We start from the raw sequence: 13,264 nt of genomic DNA on the forward strand, positions 1-13,264 counted from the left end.
GGCCCAATCCAAAAGAGATCTGCCTGCTTAAAAAGCCTAAAAGACCAACTAGGCCAGTCCATGAAAGATCAGCCTATATGAATCGGACTCGCAAATTATACTGTGAACTATTGATAAATGTTCATTTTTTAATACGCTAGAGGTTTATTTTAAAATTTCTGAATATTCATTTTTAAATAGTACTTAAAAATAAATTCTCGGTATATTAAAAAATAAACCTTCAAAAAATGAATAATGTACTAAAAATAAACTTATACGTTAGTGGTTCACACTACAATGCGGACAAATTTTCATGACATAATTATTGATCGAACAATAAGAGCATCCCTACTAGAGGATTACTTGGGGATTATGTCAGAAATGCTATGTCATGTTGGAGAGAGAAATTTGGAGTGCATCTGCAAGGAGAAAAGTGGGACCCACTGGAAAGAGAAGCCGCACCTCGCGTAGGAGGCAACAATGGCGCGCCTAACAACTACATTTTTATTATTTTATTATAAATCAATTTTTTTTTCTCTCCTCTTATTTTCTCTTTCCTAATCACACTTACAGAAACTCATCAAAAACTGCAAAAAAATCTCACTATTAACGATGCACTAATAAGAGTTGTGAGCCCGCAGTTGAATAATCTTGTCACAAATGAGAAATGGATTGGTTTCTTTCAACACTTAATGAATATGGGTACCCCAGGCCACCACAATTTGTAAACCACTCTCCATTCTCTAACCATCACAAATTATTGCCAGTTGCCCCAGCCGACAAGCTTTGAAAAGCTTGTAACTGAAGTCAATTCAAGTTGGACTAGAGTTACAATACTATGAAATTTCTCATCGGCAAAATATCAAATACTTTCCATGCACAAAATCAGTCCAAAAAAGTTAAATCAATCAACAATCAATCATGTGATCCAAAATCAATGACATCCACATTGGTAGTTTATGGTAAGGTTTTAGAGACAAAATGGATGATGTATAAGTGAGAAGGAAGAGAGGGAGAAGATGAGATTCTTGCAGGAAGATAAAATTTTTTGTCTCCTTAAGTGAATCCTACAAAAAAAAAAGAAAAAAAAGAAAAAAAGAAAGAGAGAGAGAGAAGCACTCTTGTATTCGCGTGAAGTGGCTGCGCCCAGTCGGTTGCGTGCACTAAACATGCCTGCTGGGCGCGTTTAGTAGAGACCTTTCTCATTTTTTATTTTTTTGACAATCCGTTTCTTTCTTCTTCTTTTTTGTTTTTGTTTTTGTTTTTGTTGTTTGTTTTTTGGTTTTTGTCTCCACCCTCTCTCCTAGTTGGCACTTAAAAATTTGTGTTAAAAACATAGTTATTGACGTCTGAGGATGCCCTTAGGACTTAAGCTTGGCCTAACACCATGGGTCAGAATGCCCATGTCCACTAATTCGTGGGCGAGTTTAATAGATAACACGGTACTTGATAGAGTTATTGTGTTCTGCTAAGAACTATGTTTTATAAGCAATAAAATGTATTACTGAGCTTTCATAATTATCTTTTAGTCCCAAATGTCTTATTAACTTGTGTTAACAATCCAATTTATATTGGAAAGAGGTATATAAATATGTGTAATTAGTATTGTTAGGGTTATATCTCGTTGGGCATAGTCTACTAGCTCGAGTAACTTAGTTAATCGAAATTTTGATGTAGTCTTTTTTATCGTAAGTAGCTCAATTACTTTGTTAACGATCCACTACCGAAGATTATGATAGTGACATCACAACCATCATTTTTTATATTTTGATTTGTCTTGTCAATTGTCAATTACATATGTGTATGTTTTTCCTTGTTCTAGTATATAACTTACAACTTTTGGCACTTTGTGAGTGATATATATTTTTCCACTTTCCATCTATTCTTTCCTCTTGCTAAGAACTTGTGATTTAGTGGCACCCAGTTGCACTCCCATATAAAAGATGTGGATTTAAGTCTCAGTGAAGGCGATATTAACTGCATTGTAACAGAGTCAATAATGCTCAAAAAAATCTATTATTTCCTCTTCTTTACCATATCTTATTATCTTCCCTCTCGGCAGTAGCAGTAAAAGAGAGAGAATGTATTTATAGCCATTTATGAAAATTACAAGTATTGAGAGAGTTTTTACAATAACAAATGTTGTGATTTGTGAAGAATAGATAGACCAATTGAATGAATTGAATAAGAGATTAATAATTTGGTGAATGATTGTTTAATTACTTTTATTAAAAGATGTATTTTATAGTGTGGATTAATTAAAAAAACTACACAACATTTCAAAATATGAAATTATGTCGTTGATATATGAACGAGTATAGGGTTGATGAGCAAAAATGGGTGTGAAATGTTGTTCTTAAGTGATTAAAATTTGTCTTAAAAATTATGTACCCACTAGGAATCTAGACATCAATAAATAAATAAATAAATATATATAACAGGTAAAATAAGACCGAGTGAGTATAAACTTATCAGCCGCGAACCATTGTAAAATGAAAATGTTTATTATTGAGTGTATTTATATTATAAAAAATATTAAATTAACTGAATTAACACTGAAGCTAATGACAGTTTGAAAACATGACAACAAATGAAGTTACATAATTATTTCATGCTCGGCTCATTCATCTAGTCCAAATCTTGTTCATCAAGCATAAAACCCATTTTTCTAATCTGATTTAAATCCAGAAATATTGAATCGATGTAATAACTAAACCTAAACAAGTATATATGTATATTTTAGTATATCCTAATTTATATGTTCGAACACATGCACGACACTTAGTGATTTACATGCAAAGTCAATTGTTATATTATTATTCCAAAGTATAATTGTGTTTAATATTACAATTTAAAAAAAAAAAAAAAAGTTACTGACAAACTTTTATCCCACATGGCAGACAAGCAATGCATGTATATTATATATGGAGAAGAAATTAATATAATTAAATTAAAAAGAATGGTATATATTAAAGAAAGAATATATATATATATATATATATATATATATATATATATATATAAAAGGTCGGTGCGGTTTGCACCACTCAATGTTATAAAACGCACCACAATGAAAATACACAAAAACACTAACAAAAAAACACCACACCCAAAATAATGCACCATAACACCTTTGCTCCTAATGATGCATTTGCTAACGTGGTGTATATTTGCATACCTAGTGGTGTGTGGGTACCTAATAATGCATATTTGAGTGGTGTATATTTGTATATATATATATATATATATATATATATATATATATATATGTATGTATGTATGTATATGTATGTATGTATATGTATGTATGTATATCCTGAAAGTTATCACATTGTATCTCGTGGCGTTGTGCAGTGTTACATACATAATCATGGCCGGCCACAGCTCCAGCCGTCCCCTCCCCCACCACCACCGTACCTCAATTCTTCCATGCCTAAAGCCCTAAAGGATAAACCTCAACCGTACCCCTATTCTTGGCCAGTGGTCCCATTCCACACTACACATATATATTATTAAACCATTTTTTCTGATCTAAGTCAAATGTATTTTTAGCGAGCATTACTTTTGTCTTGTGATTTGTATTGATTGAATGCAAGTTAGAGAAAGAGAAAAGAACCAAAAGTAAATAAGTCTTTAGAATTGATAGTGTAAATATTTTATGATCTACACTATGAACATGGTGGTCCATGTATAAAAATTCGGGATCATTCCTAATATTCTACTAGTTAAATTTGGACTCTTTTTTTTTTTTTTTTAAATCTATAAGTATAAATATTGAATAAAAATTTTATCAAAATTAAATATAATGTATAAAAATTCAGTAAATAAAAAAATACAATTCAAAATTTAATTCAAAAGTACTAATATTTGTTGTGCATATTATTTCTCAAAATTTTGATGTCAATTTCTTCTAAAATTTTATTTTCAATTGCAATTAAAACTAAATTCTGAATTCTAAAATTTTAATTATATAAAAGTAATAATTATACATTAAATATTTTTAAAAAAAATTGGGGATATGTGTCGTCGTCCTAGCCGCACATAACCAGGATCGGACTATGAAGTATTACAATATATAGTTGAGAGATAATGAAGTAAAGTAATAATATTATTGATTATGGTAATAATGCACAATTCCATGATACATGTGCGTTTGGCTCTAGCTAGGTTCAGAAATGTACTAACGTTCCAGATCTCCCTTTGGTGGAGTGCAACTCTTATAGAGGTGGAGCAAAAATCAAATGTCAAAAAATTGCTAACGTGGTATATATACGCTACTGGCAGCTCAGTCGGTCATGACACAAAAAGACGTGACTCTCGATCAATTTTAGATAATGGTGGCTGAAGTGATGCTTTTATTATTGAAAATTAAACCGATCTTGGAGGTCAGTCTTTTAGAGATAAAGAAGTCTTTAGAATTGATCGGATCTAGATTATCTGGGTAATATACATTTCATTTATCTCATCGAGAACCATAATTAATTTTGTAAACTATTATATATGAGTAGATTTTATCTAGGGCACATTCAACGAATAATAATGGTAAATTTTTCTAGTAATTCAAAAAATAAAATCATAACTAATTAACACATCGGAAATTCCAAGTAGAATAAAAATACAATAGGGCATATAATAATATTATAATTTGGTTTACTACTTCCAATGTTCACAGTGTACAACACAGCATGCAATCTTGCAACATACACATGATCAATCATTCATCGAAAAGCCTACTGCTACAGAATCGGAGAATCCTAAGCCCGGCCGGAACTGACAAAGAGATTACTGATTCCATCACAATAATGTTTTCTTTTTCCTCTATTTTGATGACGGTACGGTGATGATAAGAATTTTAATCGCCCCATTTCCCAGATTTGGCTAGCTACTTAGTTTTGCGAAGCTGTTCGGGTGAGACGAAAGTCGCGAGTGAAAAATAGAATGAATCTCAGTTTTAGATATAAAAAAATCGCCACATAGGAACTTCAACAATGTGCTTTAAAAGAAGGGACAATGTGCACTGGAAGGTAAAAATTGAGCACGGGAGGCACAAAAATTAAAACAATTATTGAAAAAAATTAAATTTAATATTGGTTCTTCAATACAAATCATAAACGATCATAAATAATAAACAAACAAACAATATTCAAGTCAAATTAGTAATTAGTGATCAAGATTAATTAATCTTTTTAAAAAAAGTTCGCCATCTACGATTTAAAAAAATGCTGTGGAAGGCATTATAATGTGCACTTTAAGGCACGCACAACAATGTGCTCTGGAAGAAGACAATGTGCATTGAAACTCTGTAAGTAGAAAAATAGTAAACAACTATTGTAAAGACTAAATTTAATGCACGATCTTCAACACAAATCATAAAAGATCACAATATTCAACTAAAATTAATAATTAGTGATTTATTCATGATCAAATGCTCTATATATAATAATAATAATAATAATAATAATAATAATAATAATAATAATAAAAGTTGAGTTCAACATGCAATGATTGATGATTATATTTAATAATCTAATTTAGAGTAATATAGGGTGTGTTTGGTTGGTGGGTTTAGGCATAAAGAATGGGTATGAAAGTGATTGCTTGTGTTTGGTTGATAGGTTTTGTGAATGCTACTATGGGTTTGGAATATCCTATTAATGACAAAACCCATACCCTTATTAAATAAGGGTTTCATCTCCCTTCCTCCTTTCTTCCCCAACTATTAATAATCATTCCCATTCCACCCAACTTCCAAACATGCTAAATACTTTCACCAAAATCCATTATCATTACCAAGTATTTGATACCCATTCCGATTCCGATTTCCATCGAACCAAAAGCACCCATAATGTTTTATAGTTTGATATGGTACGTTAACCAATAAATACACAATTGTTTATATTACGGAGTATTTAATCTTATTTTACTTGTGAATTACTACCGTTGTATTATTTGCTTTATTTGATTAATTTAATTCAATTCTTCACATTTGAGTAAAAGTAATCGTTTCGGCCATTTTCAAATAAATTAAATCATTAAAGTCAAATGTAATATTGAAGTACCAAAGATGATCAAATTAAATAATAATAAAAAAAAAACAAAACAAAAATTAGAGCTATCTAACAGATGCCCAAGTGAATAGTCCTTTAGAATGTGTTTTGGATCTTCAACTCATGAAGTGTTATGGAGTGAGGTGAACGGACAAGTGAATGATCATTTGTCTAGTTTTTCATTGCTACAATAAATTTTGCTCAAACTTAGGTGTTCCTGTTATGAATGTGTTTAAACACAATATGACAACCTAAAATGTAACGTTATTTTGACATCATAATATAACATACATTTTAAAGATTTTATTATCTATTTGAATTCAAAATTATACATTTATTTTTATAATCAAAAGTTAATAAAAGTAAAATAAATGAATGAATACACAAAAACGATAATAAAAATCCTAAAAAATTGTGCGGGATGATGGTCAATCGGTACTGCAATCCTTAACGTCACTTCCAAAAAAAGTAAAGAGAGTTCACATGAAGGGAGCGTGCGCCATGTGCTCTACACAGTCCCCTCCCCACCCATCCCATTCTTTTTTTTCTTTATTAATTTTTGTTAAATTAATAAAAAACATAAATATACTCCGTATATTTATTTATATATATAAACAAATGTATATTGAAGTCTTCTCTTCAAAGTTCAAATTAAACCCATTCCAGTTGAAAAAAGCTCATCTCACGGATCTTGCCTTCCCTTTCTCCCACATCCCCATTCCCCTTTTCCACCTATTTATACTCTCTCTCCCTCTTCTCTCCCAAACAGCTGCTCAAATTATTTTTTGATCAAACACAATAATCCCCCAATTCAATGGCTTCTTGGGTTCGAACCATCACCACCCCTTTTAGGAAAGCTCGTACGTTGTTCAATCCCCAACCCCGAGACAAGAAATCCCAACAGGAAGGTATGCAAATCATATCCTTAGTTCGATCGATCTTGTTCTCTGTGTCGGTCATCTTAGTTGTCTTGTTATTCGTGAATAGAATGATCCGATGTATAGTAGAAACATGTTTGGGTAATTTTACAATTACATGGATTAATTATAAAGTTGTACTTTGTACTTAGTAGTAGTACCTAGTGAGCTAGAATACAATCTGTAAAATATAAAGTACTCTATACTTTAACAGCGGTACATAGTGAGCTAGAATACAATCTGTAAAATATAAGGTACAACTTTATATAATACACCGGTCATTCTAAGTTGCAAGATTCTTTAAAATTTGATAGATGATCGGATATATGTAGAATCAAATTTGGATTGTTGGGAAGTTTTACAATGACATGAGTTTCAATATTGTGTATAATAGTGTCCAAATGAACTAAACTCGTGGGTCAGGGTAGGGCGGATTAGGATTACCAAAAAAAAAAAAAAGGACCATGAAAACACAAGATTAACCGATGGGCCCGCTGTGGCCCAAGTCGTCTCGCTTTAATTTAATACTAGTAGTTGTGTGCTTTAATTAAGTTATAATTTGAGCGTTTTATTTGCAATAAATAGTGAGATAAAGTACAAGTGGTAAAGTATAACGTATAATTTTATAAATTAGATGTGAAATATAGAGTATATATATGTTGTAAAGCAAAGTAAATTTTTTTTTTTTTTTTTTTTGTAATTGTAAAATTTTTCATTTCCCAAAATTGAATGTTGTTGTATTGGTTTTAGGGCAAGACGAGAATAATAGGATAGCGGATTTGCATGGGGAAGTGATGGCATGTGGATACGAGGATGTACAGGTGATGTGGTCAATTTTGGACAAGTCTAAGCCCCGGCCATGCAATATCACTTCTTCATAAGGACTGCTTTGCAAATAACAACTACAAAGAAAGAAAATTGTATATATAAGTGAGTTATTATATATATATATATATATTCTTGTTGATGAGGTGGGAAGAAGAAAGACGACGCCCAAAGACAAGAAGTTGCAGCCAAGGAGATAGACAAATTATATTGTGGGTAGTAGGAAATATATATTTAGAAATTGCCCCCTCAGGATGTGATATGATGCTGGTGGCAACTAAATTGTACTTATTTACAAATAGATCCTTTTCATCGAAAATTTTATGTTTATGTCCTTATTTCAAGAGCAATGGATCGGATCGACTATTATCGGATACCCTATCACTTTATACTATTTAATATTCATGATTTTGTTTTATATACTTAATAAAGAAAAAATATCATACCTATAAGTTGTAGGTGGATGAGATTGTACCATACTGATATGATCTCTTTCAACTTACTAAAACGTCATTCGCTTCATTACATAGGAACCATTTCATCTCAGGAGAGTTTATTGAAATTTGAGTTGATCAATTTCATATTATAGATTTTCTTTTTTTGCATATATACCGCGCTTCAGACTCCCTAATTTGACAATGACACTGTTTGGTAAATGGCCATTAGTTGATACTGTTAGTTGATTGGGTTAGAATGTATAATTAATTGATGCTGTTAGTTGATTGGGTTAGAATGTATAATTAATTGATAATATTTGTAGAAAAGTGTTTCTGTTAGCTAATAGCTGTTTGGTATGATTTCTTTTCTCAAAAGACTAGTTGAAAATGTTGCTTTGAGTAGCTTTTTGAAATTTAGTATTTTGGAATTACAAAAAACTTATTAACCAAACATTTATATATATTGAATTTTTAACCAAGTCAAACAACTTAAAAATGATCAAATATGCTAAAATTAGCTGATAGGCTAATTATTTACCAAATAGAGCCAATATATACCAATGAATTAATTAATCCTATCATAAATTTAAAAAATTAATCAAATAATATGAAGGGGATTACTTTTCCCTCTTGTAAGATTTCTTAGTCCTTTTTTTTTTCCCCTCTCTCTCTCTATATATATATATATTCAAAATTATTTTTAAAAATCGTTTAAAATATATTTAATTATTTACAATTATTCAGAATAAAAATGCTAATTTTGAAATATAATAAATTCATTAAAAATAATATTCTGTATATCTTATCTAATAAGAGCTTTTCAAATAAATATTAAATGGAAATTTGCAATAATTAAATTAAATGAATGATCTCTTATCTAATTTAAAAAGCACTTCAAAGAAGATAGGAAAACCTTTTTTTTAAGCTACAATATTCGTAAGAATAAAGTACAAGTAGTTCAATGCATTTTGCATTATTGAGGCACATGTGGTGATCATTAAATTTATCAAAGCTCGATGCAAGTTGCAGCTTTCTAATTAACAAATGTGAATAGGAAATAAAATATTACCCCAAAAAAAAAATCAAAATGAGTTAGATTCCCCGTCACATTATTTATATTATTTTTTTGGATGATGAGTATTCAATATAATGCATAATGGGTAAATTTTCTTCTCTGGTGTAATAATCCAAATCATACATGAGACGTAAACTGCACTATGAAAATCGCGTACAATGTGATAGGGTTAAAATGGTGTTAGTAAAAATATTTTTCAGAAATCATTTTCCTCCTTTTTAAATGGACCTTTAAATCGCAGTTGATCCAACGATCTTGGAGAGAGGTAAAAGGGAATAAATTGTGGCCACTCGTCCTCTACCTTGGAGGACATTAGCCAGTACTTCTTGTACTTCTTTTTATTTTATTTTTTTTTAAAGAAGAAAAAATTCAAAGATGTCTTGTACTTTTCTTTGTAGGGCACAAATGGCAAGAGTTGAGGACCAAAGACAATGCTACTCACCAAACCAAACAAAACAGTTGAAGAACAAAGACAATAATTGTACTTTTGTCCTTAATCCTTAATTTCTTTTGTTTGATTTGGGTTATAGGTGGTTTATCATGTTCTAGTGGAGTTCAAGATGTGATCTTAATAACCACTTGGGTGTCAATTAGTTAAGAAAGATATGTTAACATATAAATTGATCATGTTTGTCTGGATGTTCCCCCTTCCCTTTTGTCCACAAAAAAAATATTCATAAAATCAACATCAATTTATTTTTTTAAATAAATAATTGGATTAGTGAAAATGAAGTTTTAATTTGTAATTCAAAGTAGACAACTAACTAACTAAATTTATAATGTGAACATGTGAATTGTTTTAGTGGAGTTCAAGATTTGATGTTTGTGTGGATGTTTCTTAATCTCCCCTTCTGATTCGGAAAAAAATATTCATAATTAATATCAACATCAATTTTATTTTTTAAAAAATAAATAATTGGATTAGTGAAAATGAAATCAAAGTAGACAAGTAGACAAGTAACTGAATTAATAATGTGAAGGTACATGTGAATTGTTTTTGCCTTTAGCTTGTGGTTCCCTATCCAATAATTCATTTTGGCAGCACATTTTATGGATCTGCCTGCCATGCTATATGTTTTTTTGACCTATTCTCTATTGTTCCTGCTCTTTGCAATATTATCCTGCGGCTTTGGTAGGGTCGTTGTTCAAGTGGGAGTGCCAACAAAGTTAGAATATGCTAAATGTAGTTTTATGAAATATTAATTTTGTCAAATGTTTTGATCTAAGGTGTGTTTGAAATCAGGAAAATGACTTTTCGAAAATGAGTCATTTCTTAAAAAATATTTTCATTTCTCGTGGTTGGTTACATTTTAAAAAAATTGTCTTGGTTTGTGTGTTTGGTTCATTTGCTGGAAAATAAACAAAATTGTATAATTAAAATTTTAATTGTTGTTAACTAAAAAGGATTTCACAATAGCTATGCTTTGGCCAACTAATCTTTTCCTAATAACAAACAAAATATATTTTAAAAAAGAGTACTAGTTTTCGACGGAAACCAGTACAAGATTGATTTTCGTCAAAAACCAGTTAAGATAGAAATCGGAGGATGACGGAAGAAAGCCGAGGAAGCAATCTCGAGAAAAAAAAACGAGGAAGCATTCTTGGAAGAAGCTAGTGGATCCGAAAAATGACTTCCCAAGAAAAAAAAAAGATAAGTCATTTTCCAGTCAAATCAAGTTATTGTCCCTTTGACCGGAAATTATTTTCCATTGACTTCAATTTTTCACCATCTCACAAATACTGAAAACCCAAAAATGATTTTCAAACATTTGACAAAATTAATATTTCATAAAACTACATTTAGCATATTCTAAGAAAAGAAAAAAAAAGCCAAATACCTTATGCTTAGATGACATGTAGTGACTCTCCCATATAGGAGGTCATGAGATCTAGCCTCAGAGATGGAATAAGTGTAATGCAGAGTATATATTATTCAATGAAGAGGTGAATATATCAGTTGTTAGGCCATGGACCCGGGTCCATGTTCACAATTTCATAATTTTATGTTAAGTTTGTATATTGAGATCTAAAATTATAAACATAAAATTTTAAACTTGTGAACATAGACCCAGGTACACCTTGCAAAGTGAACCCGAGTACATAACATAATTTGCCGTGAACATATGGAGTGGGCGTGGGATAAGTTGGGCCAATTGAAAGGTGGGGATTCGTTGGTTGAGAATTGAGATAGCAATCCAAGGAAGGAAATTTGAATTTTGATATGGTAATCCTAATCCAAACCAATGGCATCAAAAGTTTAATGTCACCAAGAATATCGGACCAATTTATATCATGGACCAGGTCTACATAACATTGTGGACCTTAGATCAAAACGACGTTATTTTGATATTTAAACTTCAACAGATTCTGTAGTTTTTCTTTTCTCATGTTTCAACACAAATTTTAATTTATTCTAGGTACAAAATCAATACTCATAAAGATACAAAATTTCATAATACAAGATACAAAAACTCACAACTAAAGACACATACACATGTTATATATATACTTATTCTCAAATCTGATTTATGTAGATAATATATATCCTACATGCACATAATTTCATAGTACAAGATATAAATTCGTAGAATAAGACACACTATGTTGTGTGTTATACAACTACGCTAAAGTACATAATTGCATAACATGAGACATAGAAACGCATAACACAAGACACATATATGCTTTACAGTATAAAAAATTGTGACATGAATTGAACAACAAATGGTCGCCGTCAAAATTAAAATTCAAAACTATGTCGTTTAGGACCAAGGTCCATAGTATACTGTGAACCTTGGTCCATGATATAACGATTGGAGTATCGTGTTGAATTTGGCTTGCAGTTTAGGATCAGGTACGACGCAGGCTACTTTCGGTGTGAAAATGCGGTGAACAATTATCAATTATTGTCTTAAAATAAATTATATACGAAATGTGCACTTGAAAGCTTAAAATCATGCATTTGAAGATACAATAATGTGCACTTGAAGGCAAAAACTCGAAGGAAAATATGTGTGGAATTGATGCAATTTATGGTACCAAAAAGAGAGGTTATTCAACTTAAGTATTATTAAACCAATTACCCATACAAATCGTTTGTAAATCTCACAAATTTCATTAGAAATTTAGTTATATGTTATCTAAAGAATGCACAAGATATAACAATTAACAAATACTGCTAAGAATTAAGCACTTGAAGTCAAAGAAACAAGGGTTCACTTGAATACTAAGTTTTTTTTTTTTTAAACGTAATCGTAAGACACACATACACTTGTAGGCATTAAATTGAGCACTTGAAGGCATAAAAAGGATCATTAGAAGGCAATGGAGAAAAAAAGGCACTAAAAAGGAAAGTTTGAAGGAAATTAATTGTGTACTCTTAGAAATGAAAACACTTGAATGCTACAAAACATGAACTTGAAGGCTAAAAATATGCCGTGGAAAGAAAAAAAAAGGGTTCAATGGAATGTTAAGTGAAGAATGATGATTTGATCTATTCATTTAGGTATATTAATGATTGAAGTCGCTGAAAAATAATGAGAAAAGTGGTGTAGTTAATTTTATAAATATTACAAACTTAAAAGTTTGAACTCTGTTTGTAATAATTATAAAATTGATATCGTATTTTTTTTACTAAAATTCTCACCACTATTGAACTCTGATTGACCAATCTTCACTTTTTAGAAAAGGAAATTATTTTTATTTGAACTCCCCTATATGCCTATATACTGAAATTGCTAAGAAAGTAAAAAGTGAAACTAAAAATTGGAATTAAGGAGAAATGAAAAGACATATATAGGTTTGATTTAATGCAATTTGGTGTTACAACTTCAAAATTGGAATTAATGCTTGCTTTGATCTTGTTCTCCACTTGAAAAGGAAAAAAAATCTAAAAATAACTTTCAAAGTCTATATATATATATATATATATATATATATATATATATATATATATATATATATATATATATATATATATATATA

General features: G+C 30.3%; 1 protein-coding gene across 1 annotated transcript; it reads left to right on the forward strand.

The window, feature by feature from the left end:
* Positions 1 to 6,691: 6,691 nt before the first annotated feature.
* On the forward strand, positions 6,692 to 8,147 carry LOC116017632. Its single transcript, XM_031258250.1, has 2 exons — positions 6,692 to 6,934; positions 7,694 to 8,147. The coding sequence occupies exons 1-2, from the start codon at positions 6,841 to 6,843 to the stop codon at positions 7,822 to 7,824; spliced, it is 225 nt and encodes a 74-aa protein (XP_031114110.1). The 5' UTR covers positions 6,692 to 6,840; the 3' UTR covers positions 7,825 to 8,147.
* The last annotated feature ends 5,117 nt before the right edge of the window (positions 8,148 to 13,264 follow it).

Source organism: Ipomoea triloba, chromosome 4 (assembly GCF_003576645.1).
Source record: "Ipomoea triloba cultivar NCNSP0323 chromosome 4, ASM357664v1".
NCBI lineage: Eukaryota > Viridiplantae > Streptophyta > Magnoliopsida > Solanales > Convolvulaceae > Ipomoea > Ipomoea triloba.